Genomic DNA, 22,729 nt, shown 5'->3' with positions numbered 1-22,729 from the left:
TTTTGGTTCTTCAATGGATGACCATTGGAATTTTGCACAATTTTTCACATCATGATTGAACCAGGATGTCCAAGTGTTTCATGCCATATCTTAAATGTACTAGCAAACTTAGAGTTTATTGTAGCATAAGATGCAAAATTATTTATTTTTGTGCAATACAATCCAGAGGATAACATTGGCAATTCTTCCAATATATGTTTCTCCTCAGATGTTATGCAAAGATATTCCATGCCATTCATATTCATAGTCTCTATATGATATCCATTTCTTCGGATATCTCTGAAACTAATCAAGTTTCTATGAGACTTAGGGCAGTATAATGCATCAATTTCAAATTTTGTTTCCCTTGGCATTGTAAAACTGGCTTTTCCAGAGCCTATAATAATCTTTGCATTACCACATATAGTGCTCACGCTTCTAGCGGAGTCTTTTATTTTGAGAGAGGATAAATATTTTTTCTCTTTAAGTATTGAGTGTGTTGTAGCACTGTCTGCTAGACACATATCTCCATCTTCAATCTCAAAATTTGACATTTTCTGAGATAAAATATTTATAAAATAAACATTAATAAAATAACATAAAGTCTTACAAAAAAAAGCTTATTATATATTACAATAAACCTACTATTCAAAAAGACATTTGTTAAAACATAAAGTACATATCAAACTATGAAAAAGCATATTATGGCATATGGGCCTTATTCGCATGATTTTCTATTTTCATGATCAACGAGAAAATCTGCTATATCAAGATGGGGTTCATCGTTTAGGCCATCGAAAGAAGGTCCAGCTTCATCAGAGATGAGGTTGGTCTCAACATCCCTTTCTTTTGCTTGTTGAGATGCTTGATACAAATCGGCCAAATGTTTTGGAATACGACAGGTTTGATACCAATGTCCTTTCATGCCGCATCTGTAACAAGTACTTTCACCTTGTTTCTTTAAAACGCGACCAACATTATTGATTTGAAGATTTTTGTTGGTTTTTCTTGCGTTGAAGTCATTATGAGAGAGACCCCTTCCTTTTCCTCTTCCACGACCTTCTCCACGACCTCCTCCACGATCATGACCATGGCCTCGACCGCGTCCGCGTCCACGTTCTCGCCCTTGCCAATTATTATAGCTGGATGTAGCAACATTCACTTCTGAAATTGGAGCTGATCTAGTTGGACGGGTTTGATGATTTATCATCACGAGCTCATTATTTTGTTCAGCAACATGCAGAACTTGCATCAATTCAGAATATCGAGTATACCCTCTTTCTCGATATTGTTGCTACAGGAGTACATTTGAAGGATGGAAAGTTTGGAATGTTTTCCCGATCATATCATAATCGGAAACTTCTTCTCCGCAGAGAGCCATCCTTGAAGTGATTCCGAACAAAGTGGAATTGTACTCATTTACACTTTTGTAATCCTGAAACCGCAGGTTTAGCCATTCATGTTTGGCTTTCGATAAGATCACATACTTTTGGTGATCAAACCTATCCTTGAGAGCGATCCAGAGATCTGCGGGATTTTCTCTCGTGATGTATTCATTTTTTAAACCATTGTGGAGATGGTGACGCAAGAACATCATGGTTATTGATTTTTCCTCTTCTAACCCCGTTTCTGACGGATCGAGGGTTTTGAGAAGCCCTTTCCCTTTCAGATAGAATTTTACATCTAATGCCCATGTCATATAATTTTTCCCAGAGACATCAAGGGCGGCGAATTCAAGCTTTGCCAAGTTTGACATGATACTATATAAATAATAAAACAATTTGTTAAATATAAAATTTTATGAATCACTTTTGTAAAATCTTGTTTTAGCAATAAATATAAACTACAAAATATATATATATATATATATATATAAGCTATATAGTATATTCATAAATTAAAAACAATCATTTTAGGAGGCATAGCTTTCCATATGATTTAAAATATATAGATCTGAACATATGATCAATGAGGCAGAGCCTACCAATAGATCAAGAATGTAGATCGAAATGATCGAGGCATAGCCTACCATTATGATCAAGAAGTATATATATAATATTTTACTCTATAAACACTATAAACATAAGCTTAAATGAATTTAACATAATTTAAATGTTACCTCGAATTTATGACAGTCGGTCGTGCGGATAATGTGTTGTAAACTGTATAAATGTTTGGAGGCAACAAGATGTTTATTATGAGAAGAATCAAAGGAGAAAGGATCTAGAGAAATGAGTGTGGATTTAGAGAGAAGGTGGAGAAAGAACTAGAGAGAAACTAGAGATATAGAAAAACTTTTCATTATACATCTTCTCTTGTACATAACTCTTATTTATAGAGGGAAGAGACAAAGAGAGGTTGAGGACAAGTGGTGGACAAGTGTTCCAAGTGTTATTTATTGAAGAGGGACACATGTTGTGATGGATACACACATATTTTACAACAGATTCAACTTTTTACAGAAAAATGATCATACTTCAAATTTTTGAATGCATTATTTAGTGTTAGAATAAATGTAAAACGAATATTCTATTTAAATTATTTTATTTTCCCCAATGTTACGGTAAACTATGTGTATTCCTAATTCTATTAAAGAGGCATTAATTCAATTTGATAAACCTAAAAATTGATAATCTATAAATATATATATATATATATATATATAATTTTAGAGTCCTCTCTCCATCTCTGGTGTCCACATCAGCAGCCATGTTATCACATTTTATTGCAAAAATAAAAACACTTTTTTTTGAACGAAACACAAAAATAAAAACACTAGAAGTAAAATTAATTCTTAGACTTTGTATTGTTATCTTTAAATGAAACCAATAATTTAGAAAAAAAAACAAAAAAAATGATATAAAAAGATACAACACAAACATATGAAAAATGTGAATCAAGGTTAGATATATATAAAATTAGATTATACTATCTTAACTTAACATATATTGTGTAAATATGTTTAAATGAATATAAATACGAAAAAGAAACTTATCATATATATTGAATACTACAACAATCATCTTGAAGAGTTACAATTGATTGTTTAAACAAGATTTTAAAAAATAATAATAATAAATTTAAAATATTTTTACTGATAATAAAAAGTAATTAATCTCTGAAGGAAAAAAAATACATTTAAAGCTTGTGAATGTATTTTTTAATGTTAAAGAATCAATTCATAATAATGGTTAAAAATAAGATAGATTTAGTACATATTATTATTTATAAACATTATATGATGATTAAATTAGTAAAAAATTATGTATTATTTAAATTTTTCTAAATTTAAAAATGATTATTTTAAAAATCACAAAATAGCTAAAAAGGAAAATTTAATATTGTGACACTCCGGTTTAAAAGAATTGATTTGGCCATCTATGTCACCAAAGAACAATTATCTTTTCGGTCAAGGATCATGAAAGAACTTCAAAGCTAAGCGTGCTTGAACTGGAGAAGTCTCAGAATGGGTGACCTTCTGTGAATTGACTGTCGGAACTATGCGAGTGAGGACAAAACACAGGGAAAAAACATGTGGTGGGTTGTAGGAACGGTAACAAGTCTTTAAAACCTACCGGACGTAGCAAATTGGCTGTTGGATATGGATAGGCTCACGGGCCTAGTGAGAAGTCGTGAGGCCTATTAAAGAAGGTGGGCCCATGAACTGGAATTGGACATGGGGCCCACTAAGATGTGGCGGTCAGGGTGTTACAAGTGGTATCAGAGCCGAATCTTGACGAGTGTGGATTCGAGTGGGCTCACACAGTCGGGGGTTATCGGTCTTGGTGCGCAACGAGGACGTTGCGATCGGATAGTAGGGTGAATTATGACACCTCGGTTTTAGAGACTTGCGGAGAGGTTTAAAAAAATTGATTTGGCCACCTATGTCACCAAAATGCACTTATCTTTTCTGTCAAGGGTCCTGAGAGAACTCCAGAGTTAAGCGTGCTTGAACTGGAGTAGTCTTAGGATGGATGACCTTCCGGGAAGTGATTGTCGGAACTGTGCGAGTGAGGATAAAACACAGGAAAAGATCATGTGGTGATTTGTAGGGATGGTAACAAGTCTTTCAAACCTCCGAGATGTAGCAAACCGGCCGTCGGATATGGATGGGCTCACAGGCCTAGTGAGAGGATGTGAGGCCCATTAAAAAAGATGAGTCTATAGACTGGGATTGGACATAGGGCCCACTAAAAAGTGGCGGTGAGGGCGTTACAAATATTAAACACTTTTTAAAATACTAATATAGATTGAAAAAGATCAAGGTGATTTGAAATAAAACAAAAAACTATCTTAAACATCACAAATAAAAAGAAAACATCTATTCAAATTAATAAAAACTATGTAACAAGAATATTGAAGATGCTATTTGGAAATTAGAATAGTAATAATAATGGTATATTGAAGACTTTTTAGTTAGAAATAAGAAAGTTAGAATAATTTTTATGAGTTGGTAAGTGACACATTTTAGGAAAATCAAAATTAAAAATATTATCTAAATCATATTGTATGTGAAAAGAAAATTTATATCTTTCAAACGTTCAAGATAAAGTGGAAGATTTGACGTTGAAATATATTGGATGTGAATAGAAATGAGTTCATGTATGAGATTTGTTCTCCATAAAGCAATTTTACATGCACCAAAAGACAATTAAAGAAACCTCATGCAACTTATTATCATCATAACAAAGAAGAAAACACAATTTTTACGATCATCATAACAAAGAAGAACATGCAACTTATTATAAAAATGAATATACTCTTTTAATTTTCAAATATAGGATGTTTTAACTAAAAACACGCAGTACACTTTTAAAAAAAATTCAACTAATCATAAACAAGACTATATAATATAATAATAAAAAATATTATATTAAACTAAAAGTTGCATAGAAACTTGAAAATATCCTATATTATGAAACAAAAAAAAAAGACTTTTCTAAAACATCATATATTATTAAATAAAGAGAGTAGTAAGGAGAAAATAAATATGATATGTCTTGAGAATCAATTCATAATCGAATATAACATGTGATCCAATAGAATGTGAAAAGAAAGTAGAAGATAACGAGAGAAAATATAGTGAAAAAGTGTTTAATTTTTCTACTAAACTTTTAGAAAATAATGTGTATGTTGAAAGTAAAATCTTTTAAATATTCAAATGATCATATGTATATTCTAAATTCATATTGAAAATAGTTTTAAATTAAAATCTCGCGCAACGCAGGGGTACCTAATCTAGTATGACTATATGTTAACAAGCCAAACATTTACAAACACCCGTATAATCGAAAGTGTAAACAATATTACCTACATTTAAAATCACAACGAGATAATGAGGATTTTGTTTCATCATAGGCAAAATGTAGATTTCTTTATATATATGGTTCAATTTCGGTGGAGATTCCACAAAAGTCACAATTATCCTTGTAATTGAAACTATTGGTTTAGATTATAGAAAATTATAAACCACAAAAAAAAATGCATTTATAATCATTTTCAATATATTTTCTTGAAATGTGCGAAAAACCTAAAAATAGAATAATTAGGAACATAAGGAATATGTTGTTTATCTAAATTATGTGTGAAATTTTTAGTAATTTTAAAATAAATTTGAAATTAACCACAAAAGTATTTACCTAAAAAGGAGTCAAAATTATTTACTATATTTTTCAACAAAACAATGACTTCTAAAACTAATATAAGTTTTTTCTTCACAAAAAAATTAATATTCCCTCTACTATAATGAGCCGTTGTTTTAGTAAAAAAAAAAATATTTCATTTTAGATGATGTTTTACAGTTTTCTTTACTACAAAGACTGGTACTATTTTAAATTGTAAACACTTACGCTATTCTTGATGTTCTTATAATTTAACATATATTATGTTTATGTTCTTAAGAACAGAACAATCAATAAAGAACACTCGGAATTAAAAATTTGGTTTAATTATTATCACTCACTACTCAGTACTCACCACCACTACCACTACTAGACTTAACATTATATCCGGATTGCCCCGACTGGGGGATAAGAAGAGAACATTCCACATGAGCTTACCAGAACTCGTTAGTTAAATCAAATCACTTGATGCATCGCAATGTGATGATATTATATGTTTATATGAAACTGATTGTTATACAGTAGTCACTAATCATATCTCCCAACACAAGGAAAAAAAAAACAAACAAACAAACAAATTTTCCTTCAAAAATATTCAAAATTTGAAACGAACCAAAGAATGAACCCAAGAGAGAGAGAGAGAGAGAGCAGTTTCTATATCATTTGTAAGCAAAAGAAAATCAAGAACAAGAGATGTTCTTCAACCTTTGATCTGCATGTTACTCATCTTACCTTCTATCTGATCTTCATTGTTCTGTGTACTGAGATTCAACCATGGATGTTGCAGACACTGTTGAGCAGTTGGTCGTTTCTCAGGCGCAAAATCCATAATCGGGCAGAGAAAATCCGCAAATTCCCGTGCTTCTGCTTCTGGTAGCTTGTATTTATCGATCAGTAAACGCTCGAGTGGCCAATATTTCAATCTCCGGATCCTCTTCAAGTCGCCGTGTCTGTCAAAGTAATCCTTTGATCTTGCACCTCCAATGGCAATCTATTCAAAGCAGAAGTATCAAAGAGACTATAACCGAGCAATAAAGAGACAGAAGAAAACCAAGTGTTATTCCGGGTACCTTTCGAGGCATTTTTCCTAGGAGTTCCATCATAAGAGCAAGGTGGTCCTGGAGAGCCATACCAGAGAAGAAGAATATGTCAAACAGGCTGATAAACAAAACAAAAAAAAAAAACTTTTTTGGTTAAAAATCGATTTGGAGTTTCTTATAAACCATCTTTACCTCGTCTTCTCCATAACCATTTCCCTCTTTTGGAGCGAAAAGCATATCGCCTGTGGCTAGCTCGAAAGCAGTACAAGCGAAAGACCACATATCAACAGAGTAAGAGTAACCTGACTGAAGTATTACTTCAGGAGCTCTGTACTGTCTTGTTTGTATTTCTTCGGCAAATTTCTTATCAGCCCAACATCCGTTACCAAAGTCGACAACTTTGCATCTCATATCGATTCCATCCAAATTTCTCTTGGTCTTTGTCGGTGTTTCACTTAAACCTACTATGGAAACTCTTCTTCCAGATATTTTAGCAGCAGCTTTTTTTGCTCTCCTCTTCAGTTTCTTCTCAATCAGATTCATTGTTGATGTAGCATTTTGGTTCCCCTCGGGCTTTTCTAGTATTGGTGTTAGTCCGGATCTGATGGGATCTTTGGCAGGATCAATGGTGGAACAAAGAAGAATGTTTTCAGGTTTTAAGTCGGAGTGAATCATACCGAGTTCACGGTGCAAATAATCTAGACCAGTCAGTATATATTTGCATATCTCCCGTACTTTACTCAACTCCATCCCTTTATAACGGTTGTATTTGATCAAACGNAAGAATATGTCAAACAGGCTGATAAACAAAACAAAAAAAAAAAACTTTTTTGGTTAAAAATCGATTTGGAGTTTCTTATAAACCATCTTTACCTCGTCTTCTCCATAACCATTTCCCTCTTTTGGAGCGAAAAGCATATCGCCTGTGGCTAGCTCGAAAGCAGTACAAGCGAAAGACCACATATCAACAGAGTAAGAGTAACCTGACTGAAGTATTACTTCAGGAGCTCTGTACTGTCTTGTTTGTATTTCTTCGGCAAATTTCTTATCAGCCCAACATCCGTTACCAAAGTCGACAACTTTGCATCTCATATCGATTCCATCCAAATTTCTCTTGGTCTTTGTCGGTGTTTCACTTAAACCTACTATGGAAACTCTTCTTCCAGATATTTTAGCAGCAGCTTTTTTTGCTCTCCTCTTCAGTTTCTTCTCAATCAGATTCATTGTTGATGTAGCATTTTGGTTCCCCTCGGGCTTTTCTAGTATTGGTGTTAGTCCGGATCTGATGGGATCTTTGGCAGGATCAATGGTGGAACAAAGAAGAATGTTTTCAGGTTTTAAGTCGGAGTGAATCATACCGAGTTCACGGTGCAAATAATCTAGACCAGTCAGTATATATTTGCATATCTCCCGTACTTTACTCAACTCCATCCCTTTATAACGGTTGTATTTGATCAAACGGAGCAAGCTATCGCCAAGAAACTCAAGCACCATGCATAAATGCTGCCCGTTGGGACCTGCGTGCTTGAAGTCATCAATAAGACGAACAACACATTTGGTATTTTCTGGATCACCATCAGCAGCAGCTTGAAGTAGTTCGATTTCGTGAAGTGCAGCTTGAGCAAACTGTAAGGAGCTCTTCTGAATCTTCAAAGCAACATAATTCTACAAAATAGACATAAACACATAGTTTATTATAACTAATTGGAATCAAGCCAAAAAGAAGGATACATGTGACACCGAGCTTGTATAATTCAATTTCAATTCAAACTTTTAGAAAATTTTCAGACTCAATCGTTAATCTAAAGTCTTACATTCTAAAAGCAAAACATCAGAACAGGTGTCTCACTGTTTCAGACAAGGTACAAGACTCCAAAGAAAAAGCTCATAAGAAAACAAAACATTAAATTAAGTCTAGAGTTACTGAAATACCCATACAGTAACAATGGCATTCAAGAAACAGCGCCATTTAATACGCAATGATCTCCTCTTCTCAGCTATTTAAATAAACTGCTATGGTTGGTCAACTAACATAGTGCAGTGCCAAATCTAGAACCATATTCAGAACTCTGCTTTTGTGAAAGGTTAATTCACAAGATGGTTTAGGAATAAGCTAAGATCTTGCACCAAAACAGATCACAACCCATGTGAAAGAAATTCGAGATGACTAATGGGTACATGCTTAAAACAAATTTACGAAGTCAAATTCTGCATTTAAGATCTTGTTGGCATAGTAAAGCGAGAGCAACACGAGATATATAAGGAGAGAGAGAGATGCGTACAGAAGTACATGTATCATAGGCAAGCCAAACTGTGGAGAATTGTCCCCAACCAAGCTTTCTCTGAGCAATGTAGCGGCCACCGGAAAACTGGTCTCCGATTCTAACGGCGTGATATCCACCTTTACGGTAAGCATCGAAGCCCTCATCGTCTTCATCTGATCCAGATGAGGATGAACACGACATATCTCTTCTTTCCCTTGTCTGAATTCCACCGCTTGATTCGTGTTCTGTGTGGAATTTTGATTGTCAAAGTTTGGATCTTTGAATAAAAGAGCTACCTTTCTTTTAATTTTCTCTCGAACAAGGAGAGAGAGAGAGAGAGAGAGAGAGAGGAATAGCACGAAACGTAAGACTCTCTCCACTTTTTGCTCCTCTTGTCCTTTTTTTATTGATGGGTGCTTCAAACATTTTCCCATTTTGACGTTGTCCAATTCTCCATTTTGCCCTTCTCGTCTTCTCATGGTCTCTTTAAAATCTTCTCCGAAAACTTTTAACAGATTTTCAAAAGAAGCAAAAGAAACCATCTTGATGACTTGATCTAGCTTTAATTTTCGATTACTTCCTGCAGCAATAAGGTGTTTAACTCTGTTTTCTGACTGAGACAAAACATCAGTGAACTCCACATAGAAGAATCAGGGACAATACTCTTCTCCACCATTCGTGAAAAAGTCAACCAAACCTTCTGAATATCACCCTCCACGCACAATTCTTCGAGCAACGGATTGTAGCTTTCTCTATCAGGGACGCAACCTCTCTCAGCCATGTCCTCCACAAATTTAATACCATTCATGACTTTACCTTGCTTACAGAACCCAACAATCACAGCATTGAATGTTGATGATTGAGGCAAATAGCCTCTGGTCACCATGTCGTTTATAAGCTCAAGTGTGTCTTCCATGTTACCTTCTTGGCTGTATCTATGAATCAAACAATGGGATACTATAACATTTGGAACTCCTCCTTCTCCAATCATCTGATCATATTCCGTCTTTACATCATCCACACCACCTTTCTCACATAAACTTATCACCTTGAAGCTCCTGTCAACAGCCCTTGGAAACAGTTTCTCCATCTTTAACAGGAATTCCAGAGCTTCCTCCAAACGGTTCTCCTTATAAAAGCCATAGATAACACTATTGTACGGATCGATTCTGGCCCCTTGAACGGTTTCGCTATCCTGCATCAGTTCTAATATCTTTAAACCATCGTCTGTCCTCCCTCCTACTGAAAGCCCTCTGACCAACGTGTTAAATGTAGCAAAGTTCCTTCTAATCGCATCTGTTTTCATGTCATTGAAAGTGTCCAGAGCTGAATCCAACATTCCAACATCACAAAACCCAGCAATCAACAAGTTGTAAGTTTCCACATTGGGCAAGTAACCTTTTCTCTCCATCTCATAAAAGAACCGTTGAGCAACTCTCATTTTCCCAAGCGCACAATACCCTTTAACCAAGGTGTTACAAGCTACAACATCGACTTTACCTCCTTCCCTTTCCACTCTCTCCAAAACCTCGAGTGCCTCAGACACACGGCCTTCATTGCAGAGAACTTCCATCACCTTAGTTACCGTCACAACATCAGGAACAAGACCCAAACAAAAACACTTCTCGAGCAACACCATTGCCTGAACCAACTTGTGCTCGTTGCAGTAAGCAGAAATCAAAATGTTGAAAGTTACATCATTCGGTTCCTTCATCTCACTCATCAAACTCCTGGCTCTTCCAACTTTCCCGTTCTTACAAAGAGCATGAAGCAAGGTGTTATACACCACAGCGTTTGGAGCCACACCGCTTGTCTTCATGATCTGAAGGAGCTNTATAACATTTGGAACTCCTCCTTCTCCAATCATCTGATCATATTCCGTCTTTACATCATCCACACCACCTTTCTCACATAAACTTATCACCTTGAAGCTCCTGTCAACAGCCCTTGGAAACAGTTTCTCCATCTTTAACAGGAATTCCAGAGCTTCCTCCAAACGGTTCTCCTTATAAAAGCCATAGATAACACTATTGTACGGATCGATTCTGGCCCCTTGAACGGTTTCGCTATCCTGCATCAGTTCTAATATCTTTAAACCATCGTCTGTCCTCCCTCCTACTGAAAGCCCTCTGACCAACGTGTTAAATGTAGCAAAGTTCCTTCTAATCGCATCTGTTTTCATGTCATTGAAAGTGTCCAGAGCTGAATCCAACATTCCAACATCACAAAACCCAGCAATCAACAAGTTGTAAGTTTCCACATTGGGCAAGTAACCTTTTCTCTCCATCTCATAAAAGAACCGTTGAGCAACTCTCATTTTCCCAAGCGCACAATACCCTTTAACCAAGGTGTTACAAGCTACAACATCGACTTTACCTCCTTCCCTTTCCACTCTCTCCAAAACCTCGAGTGCCTCAGACACACGGCCTTCATTGCAGAGAACTTCCATCACCTTAGTTACCGTCACAACATCAGGAACAAGACCCAAACAAAAACACTTCTCGAGCAACACCATTGCCTGAACCAACTTGTGCTCGTTGCAGTAAGCAGAAATCAAAATGTTGAAAGTTACATCATTCGGTTCCTTCATCTCACTCATCAAACTCCTGGCTCTTCCAACTTTCCCGTTCTTACAAAGAGCATGAAGCAAGGTGTTATACACCACAGCGTTTGGAGCCACACCGCTTGTCTTCATGATCTGAAGGAGCTTGAAAGCATCACCAATCCTATTCGTTAAACAAAGCCCTTTCATCAAAATCCCATATGTGTACTCATCACCTTGAATCCCACTAGCCATCATCTTCCTTCTGAAAAACTCTCTAGCTATGTCAATGTCTTCCTTGACCAAAACATCCAGAACCGAATTGAAAACTTTCAGAGATGGTTTGATCCCAAATCTCGAAACCAGATCAACGACACTAATCACACGTTTGGTCAATCGAGCACGCCCGAACCCTCTAATGATAGTTACGAAGATAGCATCATCCGGAGGCAAACCAATCGACTCAGGCATTTCGTCGAGCAGGTGGTAGACAGTATCGAAACGTCGGAAAACACAAAGCTTATGAAACAGAGCACGGTAAGTGGAACGAGAATGGATAAACCCAGGAAAAGTCGAAGCCCATCGAAAAGTTTCCATAGCTCCTGAAGCTGTTTTCTGGTCTAGAATGAGACGAACGATATGGTCATCGCTTGGCACAGAAGAAAGCAAAGAAGAAGACGATGATGGTGAAGATGGTGAAGATGGCGAAGATGAGCAGAGACAGCGCAGTTGAAAAAGCCATAATCTTTTCACTGGCCACACATGTCGTGAAGATGTTAAAAGCTTCGAGATTTTCACCATCGCAACCTTTTTGATTCGTGAAAAGGAGCCACCTTTACATTAGTACTTCAAATGTACTTTTGTGGTGTCGTTTAGCAAGCTGCCCAGTACTTTTGCGAGAGTTTGATAACGAAAACACTTTTTTTTTATTAGAAATGGTAGAAGAACCAATGTTCATAATAAACAAAGGAATCTGTTCCCAACTTACTAGAGTCTAGAGTAAGAAACAATTCCAATAAGAAGAGCAAACACCGTTTATAGATATCGGGAAAAGAGAGAGATTACAAAAGATCTTATTCATAGATTATTCGCAATGGAGAAGACGACTGCAACGGCTTCTCTTATAAAGCAGACTTTGGACTCTAGTGCTCCAGCTCGTATGTGACAACTCATGTTCGACATCTCACCAACAACCACGTCGACGTTTCGTTAGCCACAAAACAGTTCTTCCACCAGCTTTAAACACGTGTCTTCCTTTCTTCAAATGAAAAAACTCTGATAACGGAAACCCTGTAACAGAGCTCCCCTGTTTGGAGAACCTTGTCCTCAAAGTTCAAAGGAAGGGAAGCGACGCTGCAGGTCGAATAAGTATTCCCAAGTGGCTTCTTCTTCACCCTCATTAGTCCACTTAACCAATAATCTTGTAGTCGCGCGACCTTGACGTTTAACCATCTTCCTCTCCAAAATGATCTCAGGTTCCTTGAGTAAAACGTCATTAACCAACATTGGTAACTCCGTAGAAATGTAAGTCGAGCCCACCAGAACTTTGAGCTGTGAAACATGGAACACCGGATGAATCTGCGAACTCTCAGAAAGAGCCAATCTATATGCCATTGGACCACAACGATCCACCACCTTATACGGACCATAATACTTCGGAGCGAGCTTTTCATTGCTACGAACCACCACTGATTGCTGGTGATATTGTTGGACCTTGACGAACACATAGTCTCCAATGTCAAAGCTTCTCTCAGTGCGGTGCTGGTTTGCAAATGCCTGCATCCTGTGCTGAGCTCTTAACAGGTGGAACTTCAAGATCAGAATCATACTCTCACGTTCCTGTAAACTCTTAGCCACCACTGCAACCTTAGACTCTCCCGGAAGGTACGACAGATGAACATGAGGGGCTTGACCGTAAACAGCTTCAAAAGGGGTCGACTGAGTCGCGGAGTGGAATGTGGTGTTATACCAATACTCAGCCAAAGGAAGCCACTTACTCCATTCAAAAGGTCGATCACTGCACATACACCGAAGATAAGTTTCCAGGCAACGATTCACCACTTCAGTCTGACCGTCACTCTGTGGATGATAGGCACTTGAAAAATTCAACTCCACCCCCTGCATCGCAAACAACTCCTTCCAAAACGTACTCAGAAATATCTTGTCTCTGTCACTCACAGTGGACTTGGGACAACCGTGGAGTTTGAAAATGTTGTCCATGAATGCTTGAGCCACTGTTATCGCCGTATAAGGGTGTGACAGAGCTATAAAATGTGCTGCCTTGCTTAGCCTGTCGACTATAACCAGAATCACATCCTTTCCTGCTGACTTTGGTAAGCCGTCTATGAAATCCATGGAGAGGTCAGTCCATAATGTTTCANGATGAATCTGCGAACTCTCAGAAAGAGCCAATCTATATGCCATTGGACCACAACGATCCACCACCTTATACGGACCATAATACTTCGGAGCGAGCTTTTCATTGCTACGAACCACCACTGATTGCTGGTGATATTGTTGGACCTTGACGAACACATAGTCTCCAATGTCAAAGCTTCTCTCAGTGCGGTGCTGGTTTGCAAATGCCTGCATCCTGTGCTGAGCTCTTAACAGGTGGAACTTCAAGATCAGAATCATACTCTCACGTTCCTGTAAACTCTTAGCCACCACTGCAACCTTAGACTCTCCCGGAAGGTACGACAGATGAACATGAGGGGCTTGACCGTAAACAGCTTCAAAAGGGGTCGACTGAGTCGCGGAGTGGAATGTGGTGTTATACCAATACTCAGCCAAAGGAAGCCACTTACTCCATTCAAAAGGTCGATCACTGCACATACACCGAAGATAAGTTTCCAGGCAACGATTCACCACTTCAGTCTGACCGTCACTCTGTGGATGATAGGCACTTGAAAAATTCAACTCCACCCCCTGCATCGCAAACAACTCCTTCCAAAACGTACTCAGAAATATCTTGTCTCTGTCACTCACAGTGGACTTGGGACAACCGTGGAGTTTGAAAATGTTGTCCATGAATGCTTGAGCCACTGTTATCGCCGTATAAGGGTGTGACAGAGCTATAAAATGTGCTGCCTTGCTTAGCCTGTCGACTATAACCAGAATCACATCCTTTCCTGCTGACTTTGGTAAGCCGTCTATGAAATCCATGGAGAGGTCAGTCCATAATGTTTCAGGGATTGGTAATGGCTGCAATGGACCAGGACTCGCCACTGTTTCATACTTACAGCGTTGACAGACATCACAAGCTTGAATGTATGCATGAATGTCTTTCAGCATTCCCTTCCAATAGAATAGCCCTTTGACTCGTTGGAGCGTTGCATCTCTACCCGAATGCCCACTGCTACCCGAACAATGTAGCCATTGAAGGATAGAAAACCGCAGTTCTTGTTTTGCTGGAACCACTATCTTACTCTTTCGACGCAAGACCCCCTGAACCAACGAGTAATGTTTCTTCGCAGCCAGATTTTTTTAAGAGATTCAACGATGTCCTTAATCTCCATATCTTGCTCATAATGGTCCTGAATCTCCTTCATTAAGCCACACTCTACCACTGTCATCGCCATGTGTAAAATCTCCACTCCTTCAACCCTGGACAATGCGTCTGCAACCAAATTGTCTTTCCCTGCTTTGTACTGTATCTCATAGTCAAACTCTAGAAGCTTTGGTAACCACTACTGCTGAATAGGCGTGTTTAAATGTTGCTCCAACAGGTATTTAAGGCTTCTCTGGTCTGTTTTGATTATGAAATGATTAGGGAGGAGGTAATGGCGCCATTTTTGAACTGCAAATACCACTGCCAGCAGTTCCTTCTCATAAATGGACAATAGCAGCTGTTTCCCCTTTAAATGGCGACTAATGTAGGCTATGGGATGCCCATCTTGCATCAGCACTGCACCTATTCCTTGAGAACTCGCATCTGTTTCCACCACAAATGGTCTATCGAAACGTGGAAGAGCTAATACTGGAGCCTCACATAAAGCCTTTTTCAGCTCTTCAAAAGCTTGTTGAGCCTCTCCTGACCATAAAAACGCATCTTTCTTAGTTAACGTTGTTAATGGTCGAGCTATAGTCCCAAAGTTACGCACGAACCGGCGATAGTAGCCAGCTAATCCAAGAAATCCCCTCAACTGCTTCAAGGACACTGGTACCGGCCATTCTGCGACTGCCACCACCTTATTTGGATCAGTAGAAACACCACGACCTTCGATATAATGCCCAAGGTACTCTACCTTATCCGTGGCAAATCTGCACTTACTCCATTTGGCGTATAATTGATTCTCCTTCATCAGTTGGAAAACAGCTCTCAAGTGCTCCGCATGTTCTTCTTTCGTGGCACTATATACCAATATGTCATCAAAGAATATGAGTATGAACCGCCGCAGAATCTTCCTGAATACCGTGTTCATCAAATTCTGGAAGGTTGCAGGGGCGTTGGTTAGGCCAAAAGGCATCACCAGGTATTCATAGTGCCCATTGTGGGTTTTAAACGCTGTTTTATGCACATCCATAGGATCCATCCTCACCTGATGATACCTTGCTCTTAGATCAATCTTTGAGAATACACTAGACCCTCCCAACTCATCCAATAAATCCTCAATAAGAGGAATAGGGAACATGTCCTTTACTGTTAACTCGTTAAGTCCTCTGTAATCGACATAGAGTCTCCATGTCCCGTCCTTCTTCTTGACCAAGACTACAGGGGATGCATACGGACTGGAACTACCCTGAATGGTGCCCACTTCTAGTAGTTCTCCTACCATCTTATCAATCTCGTTCTTTTGGTGGACTGCATAGCGATACGGACGGATATTGATTGGGTTTGCTCCCTCCTTTAGTGGTATCTTATGGTCATGGTTTTCTCTGGAAGGAGGTAGTGTAGTCGGTTCTTTGAAGATCTCCTCGAACTCCTGCACTACTTCTCCAATTCCTGAATCCTCTGCAAGAACCGAGTTTTCACCCTCTATACTGCATAACTGCATTTCCTCCATGTTTCCTCCTTCTGTTGCGTATATCATAGAGATTTGAGCCTCTTGGTCTCTTATCTTCTTCAATTTGTTTGCTTTCACTCCTCGTACCGATCCTGGCTTAATACAATGCAACATCACCCTTTGGTTCCCATACTTAAAACTCATTTCCAGTTCCTTGAATTCCCACGAGATAACTCCTAAGGTTCAAAGCCACTGGATCCCCAAAACCATGTCACAACCTCCCAATGGAACCAACATAAAGTATGCAGTGAATGTTGTATTTTGGAAAGTCCACTGAAAGTTATAGACTGCTCCATGAACCATCAACTTCCTTCCATCCGCAACTGATACTCGTGTCATTTGAGACGAGTCGATCACACAACCCAATCTTTCTGCAGAACGAGGGTCCATGAAGTTGTGAGTTGAACCCGAATCAACCAGCATGAAAANTTTTCAGCTCTTCAAAAGCTTGTTGAGCCTCTCCTGACCATAAAAACGCATCTTTCTTAGTTAACGTTGTTAATGGTCGAGCTATAGTCCCAAAGTTACGCACGAACCGGCGATAGTAGCCAGCTAATCCAAGAAATCCCCTCAACTGCTTCAAGGACACTGGTATCGGCCATTCTGCGACTGCCACCACCTTATTTGGATCAGTAGAAACACCACGACCTTCGATATAATGCCCAAGGTACTCTACCTTATCCGTGGCAAAACTGCACTTACTCCATTTGGCGTATAATTGATTCTCCTTCATCAGTTGGAAAACAGCTCTCAAGTGCTCCGCATGTTCTTCTTTCGTGGCACTATATACCAATATGTCATCAAAGAATATGAGTACGAACCGCCGCAGAAACTTCCTGAATACCGTGTTCATCAAATTCTGGAAGGTTGCAGGGGCGTTGGTTAGGCCAAAAGGCATCACCAGGTATTCATAGTGCCCATTGTGGGTTTTAAACGCTGTTTTATGCACATCCATAGGATCCATCCTCACCTGATGATACCTTGCTCTTAGATCAATCTTTGAGAATACACTAGACCCTCCCAACTCATCCAATAAATCCTCAATAAGAGGAATAGGGAACATGTCCTTTACTGTTAACTCGTTAAGTCCTCTGTAATCGACATAGAGTCTCCATGTCCCGTCCTTCTTCTTGACCAAGACTACAGGGGATGCATACGGACTGGAACTACCCTGAATGGTGCCCACTTCTAGTAGTTCTCCTACCATCTTATCAATCTCGTTCTTTTGGTGGACTGCATAGCGATACGGACGGATATTGATTGGGTTTGCTCCCTCCTTTAGTGGTATCTTATGGTCATGGTTTTCTCTGGAAGGAGGTAGTGTAGTCGGTTCTTTGAAGATCTCCTCGAACTCCTGCACTACTTCTCCAATTCCTGAATCCTCTGCAAGAACCGAGTTTTCACCCTCTATACTGCATAACTGCATTTCCTCCATGTTTCCTCCTTCTGTTGCGTATATCATAGAGATTTGAGCCTCTTGGTCTCTTATCTTCTTCAATTTGTTTGCTTTCACTCCTCGTACCGATCCTGGCTTAATACCATGCAACATCACCCTTTGGTTCCCATACTTAAAACTCATTTCCAGTTCCTTGAATTCCCACGAGATAACTCCTAAGGTTCGAAGCCACTGGATCACCAAAACCATGTCACAACCTCCCAATGGAATCAACATAAAGTCTGCAGTGAATGTTGTATTTTGGAAAGTCCACTGAAAGTTATAGACTGCTCCATGAACCATCAACTTCCTTCCATCCGCAACTGATACTCGTGTCATTTGAGACGAGTCAATCACACAACCCGAGGGTCCATGAAGTTGTGAGTTGAACCCGAATCAACCAGCATGAAAATAATTCTTTTCCCATACAACCCTTTCACTCTCATTGTGTCATACTCCTCTACACCAGATACTGCACTTACAGACACTCTAGGTGTGACCTCCATGGTTTCCAGACTCTCCTCTTCCTCATCACTCTCATCCTCTCCACCCCCGACTTCGATAAGGTACAACTGCTTCCTCTTATGTTTTAGGTAATGGTCAGGAGTATATTTTTCATCGCAGAAATAACACAAACCTTTAGCCCTTCTATCACTCATTTCTGCATTAGATAAAAACTTCTTGGAGCCTACCCCATCACCCTTGTCATCCGTCTTCTTCTCCGAATAACCTCCAGAATACGGCTCCTTCTTTACACCAAGAATACCTTTTCCACTCATGTTACCAGAAGATGGCTTAGTCGATGTCCCAAACTGTGAAATAGGCTTCGTGGGGTGAGCTTTCTCATAGAGGCGACCCAACATCAAGCAGTGGTGTACTGTTTGCGGCTGAAACATACGTACATGCATCTGAGTATCCATTCTTAGGCCTGCAAGGTAAGCACTAACCAAGTAATCCTCGGACATATTAACCCTTGTTCTAAGCAACTCAAATTTTTGGTGATAATCAACAATACCATCAGTCTCGTGTAACTTTTTAAGCTCAGCAATCGGATCCTCCAACACATCATCAAATCTCTCCTTAAGTTTCATCTTATATGCATCCCAATCTCGCAACAAATGACCATAAAGATTAGACTGTACCAGTGCATGGTGCCAATGAGATGTGTGACTGTCGAAATGCACAGCTGCCATTTTGATCTTCCTCGAATGTGGTGTTCGATCTAACTCAAAGAACTCCTCTACCTTGAACAACCACTCTTTCACCCCATCACCATCGAAAAGAGGAAAATCAATATTACCCATCTTGGTGATAGTATCATAGTTCTCTGAAGACTCTGTTCGTCCCCTGTCTTCACGAGCCTTCGAATCTAAACACACCACGTGAGAGGTTGAAGCCCTCGGTGGACTCAGATCTCGTTCCATGGTAGCTGGGATCGGCTCCTTGGATTTTGATAGGAGACTGATCGCTGAGAACATCTCTTTGATACTACTGTCAATCTTCTCGTTCTGCTCCATCATTTTCGCCTCCAACGTGTCGGTGTGAGAGATCATTTTACTGATCTGAGTACCGATGGCCTCCTCTGCCTCTCGTACCACCACGCTTGCTTCACGAGCCACGGTTTCCTTCAACGCCGTCTGAGAACGAGTTTCCGCCATAGTTTCCGAGGTCGGTTAGCTCTGATACCTTTGATAACGAAAACACTTTTTTTTATTAGAAATGGTAGAAGAACCAATGTTCGTAATAAACAAAGGAATCTGTTCCCAACTTACAAGAGTCTAGAGTAAGAAACAACTCCAATAAGAAGGGAAAAAACCGTTTACAAATATCGGAAAAAGAGAGAGAGATTACAAAAGATCTTATTCATAGATTATTCGTAATGGAGAAGACGACTGCAACGACTTCTCCTTATAAAGCAGACTTTGGACTCTAGTGCTCCAGCTCGTATGTGACAACTCATGTGCGACAGCTCACCAACAACCACGTCGACGTTCCGTTAGCCACAAAACAGTCTTTCCACCAGCTTTAAACATGTGTCTTCCTTTATTCAAATGAAAAAACTCTGATAACGGAAACCCTGTAACATAGTTTCACCATCGCAACTTGATCAGTCTCTTTGATTCGTGAAAAGGAGCCACCTTTACATTTACTTTTGTACTTCAAATTTACTTTTGTGGTGTCGTTAGGTTCTTCTTAGCAAGCTGCCATGTTCTTAAGAGTTAAGACTTTGGACGTGGAACGAAATAATGATTGACAATGTGAGAAATTTTAGGGTGTGAAAGTTCATTCTTTAAGGTACTTATGGTATAGGATGATTGGTAACATTTTTGAAAGTGCCTTTTTCAAGTTTTTTTTTTGTTATAGCCTTTTTCATGCTTCCAACTTGACATTAGTTTGTTTTTGTTATTGCTTCTTGGGAAAAAAGTCTAAAAATACCTCATTTATTTTTTATTTGGAAGTTTAATACCTCGTCTTTTTAAATTGGAAGAAAAATACTTCATCTAATTTTTATTGGTTTTAAAATACGTAGTCTTTAAATTTTTGGTAGATTCCAACCCGTGACTTAACCGTCGTTAATGGACGTTACAGATCATTGAATGGACGTTAAAGTCTAACCACATGTATATGTACAGATATATATATTTTGGATACACTTTGTTCCGAATATATTGGTATGGTCTGGTGGTATAATGTGTTTTGGTAAATCCTTTAGAATACATGTTCGAAGCCACTGGTAAAATCATAATTGTTAAGTCATCTTCTTTACTAATCGAAACCCTTACGACATTGATGGTGGCCGACTAAAACTGAAGTTTTTAAATCCATCTATTACAATGGTTTTCCCGATCTAACGACATCAATTTTTTTCTTCTTCCTTAGCCAACTGCCGATGTATTCACTACAAACAACAGTAAGGATGATGATTGGGGAGAGTTCGTTGATACTTCAGATTCCAAATAAAAAAATTGAAAATCTGTTCGGATTCGTCAGATCTGATTACGGAATATCTCAAAAGAGATCAGAGAGTTGTTGTTGGTCAGTATTGATAGACAAAGAAGAAGAAGACAATTCCACAAAATCCAAACAATTTCTTTCACAGATCCAACAGATTCTTCTGAAGGAGAAAGAGAAAAAAAAAATTAAAAGAAAAAAAAAACCTCAGCGGTTTGGTGTCTCTCGAACCCGCCGAACCCTGGTGTCGAGATGTACCCAACTCACTTTGAACCACTACACTAGAACAATAAATCATCTAATTAGCCTTACCTTGTTGTATATATCTATAAAAGTTCGTGTGGTTAGACTGTAACACCCGTTAAATGATCTATAACGTCCGTTAACGACGCTTAATTCACGGGTTAGAATCTACCAAAAATTTAAAGACCAAGTATTTTTAAATCAATGAAAATTAGATGAGGTATTTTTCTTCCAATTTAAAAAAACAAAGTATTAAGCTTCGGAATAAAAAATAAATGGGGTATCCTATTATCTTAGAACAATTTGAACCAATCCAGATTCAGTTTTATAATTAACACAAGATTTTGTAATGATATTGCATGCAACTGAACTGTCAACTTGAAAAGGTTCTTATTCTTTAAGAGTACATAGTGGGAATACAAGTTTCAAAGTACATACACATGTCCAATACTGCACAAAAGAAGTTAACAAGGTTACCGAATAAATAGTCCCAGACAATCATTAGAACATAAAATTCGTCCCATCAGACGACTTTCAGTATACATAACTCGAGCAACGACTGTCACATCGACCACAAATCGGTCGAGTGTTACAGTTATTGTATAGAACTTTCACCGTCACATGGTAGTTATAAAATGTGTAGCCTGACTTCATATAAGCAGCGGATCCAAATACACAATTAAGGTGGATATTGATGTAAGATTTGTTACATGTATAGAACCATTTGCTTGAATCTAGTTTTCCCTCACATACTTCGCACCAATATGTTTTATTTGAGGCTTCTCCATAGCAAAGGGAGAGTAGAAGTGCATCGTATTTGTAGTGTAGCTTATCTTGAACGGTGGCGCACTTATAACATAAAGAAAAATCACATAGAGTATACTGTAGATAGAAATCAGCACCTGTGGTCTTGCAAGCCCCACATAAAGCCTTTTTGTCCACAGTAGAAATGGGGATAAATAAGGGATGTTCATGACTTTTGTGGGTGAAAAATTTAGCAACTAAGATGCATCTAACATCTACCTGAAACCTTCTGCAGCTACCCTTACAAGCGCACTTATAACTGAAACCAGCGAACGCTCGAGAACACGCCACACATTTCAAGAAATTGGACTTTGTTGGAGGAATCGGGTCAAGGAAAAGAGGATGTTGATGCAATGCATGATCTAACTTTCGAGGAAGATTTGCGCATACCTCGTGTAGAAAAAAATCGCATTGCATGCAGTTGTAGAAATTGCGGGAGTCGATATGAAGGATGCACGCCATTGTTTGTCCTTTTCTCGAACACCATTGTACTTCTCAAGCTTTAGATTATGTTCATGACAAAAATACTTGATCAAATCATCACCAACAATCTTGAATGGCGCAACATCTTCAGTTTCGCCAAGTTCTTCGGGCTCCCATTCGAGTTCTCTCCCATCCCATATTGTCCGATGAGTTGCACATTTTGAATGGATTACATAAGAGCAACAATCATCGTTGCAAGAATATTGCCCATACTTGTTGTCAATTGTTTTGTAGCAAAGACGACACGAATATATAATTTGGGGTGGGAGAAAAGGAGTGTAAGAAAGACGATGAGAGTGACGGGTGAGTTTTATGACGCGTGGTAAGTTGATACAAGTCTTATGGACCACATAGTTACAT

General features: G+C 38.7%; 3 protein-coding genes across 4 annotated transcripts; all 3 read right to left on the bottom strand.

The window, feature by feature from the left end:
* On the bottom strand, nucleotides 6,070-9,271 carry LOC104767057 (SRSF protein kinase 3). 2 transcript variants are annotated; one of them, XM_010491080.2, is made up of 5 exons: nucleotides 8,923-9,271; nucleotides 8,048-8,305; nucleotides 6,833-7,366; nucleotides 6,671-6,718; nucleotides 6,070-6,591 (listed from the first exon to the last, which is right to left on the bottom strand). In XM_010491080.2, exons 1-5 carry the CDS (start codon nucleotides 9,103-9,105, stop codon nucleotides 6,301-6,303), a joined length of 1,314 nt encoding a protein of 437 aa, XP_010489382.1. In that variant the 5' UTR covers nucleotides 9,106-9,271; the 3' UTR covers nucleotides 6,070-6,300. The 2 variants fall into 2 exon arrangements, with proteins under 2 accessions (XP_010489382.1, XP_010489383.1); XM_010491081.2 differs by lacking the exon at nucleotides 6,833-7,366 and having other exon boundaries at nucleotides 7,514-8,305.
* On the bottom strand, nucleotides 9,409-12,701 carry LOC104767059 (pentatricopeptide repeat-containing protein At2g17525, mitochondrial-like). The gene is made up of 2 exons (XM_010491082.2): nucleotides 11,357-12,701; nucleotides 9,409-10,480 (listed from the first exon to the last, which is right to left on the bottom strand). The coding sequence occupies exons 1-2, from the start codon at nucleotides 12,245-12,247 to the stop codon at nucleotides 9,467-9,469; spliced, it is 1,905 nt and encodes a 634-aa protein (XP_010489384.1). The 5' UTR covers nucleotides 12,248-12,701; the 3' UTR covers nucleotides 9,409-9,466.
* LOC109130924 lies at nucleotides 21,469-22,463 on the bottom strand. Its single transcript, XM_019241051.1, has one exon. It carries the CDS (start codon nucleotides 22,346-22,348, stop codon nucleotides 21,617-21,619), a length of 732 nt encoding a protein of 243 aa, XP_019096596.1. The 5' UTR covers nucleotides 22,349-22,463; the 3' UTR covers nucleotides 21,469-21,616.

This window comes from Camelina sativa, chromosome 19 (genome assembly GCF_000633955.1).
Source record: "Camelina sativa cultivar DH55 chromosome 19, Cs, whole genome shotgun sequence".
Classification (NCBI taxonomy): Eukaryota; Viridiplantae; Streptophyta; class Magnoliopsida; order Brassicales; family Brassicaceae; genus Camelina; species Camelina sativa.
Note: the sequence above shows the minus strand (reverse complement) of the source record. Positions and strands in the feature narration are given on the sequence as shown.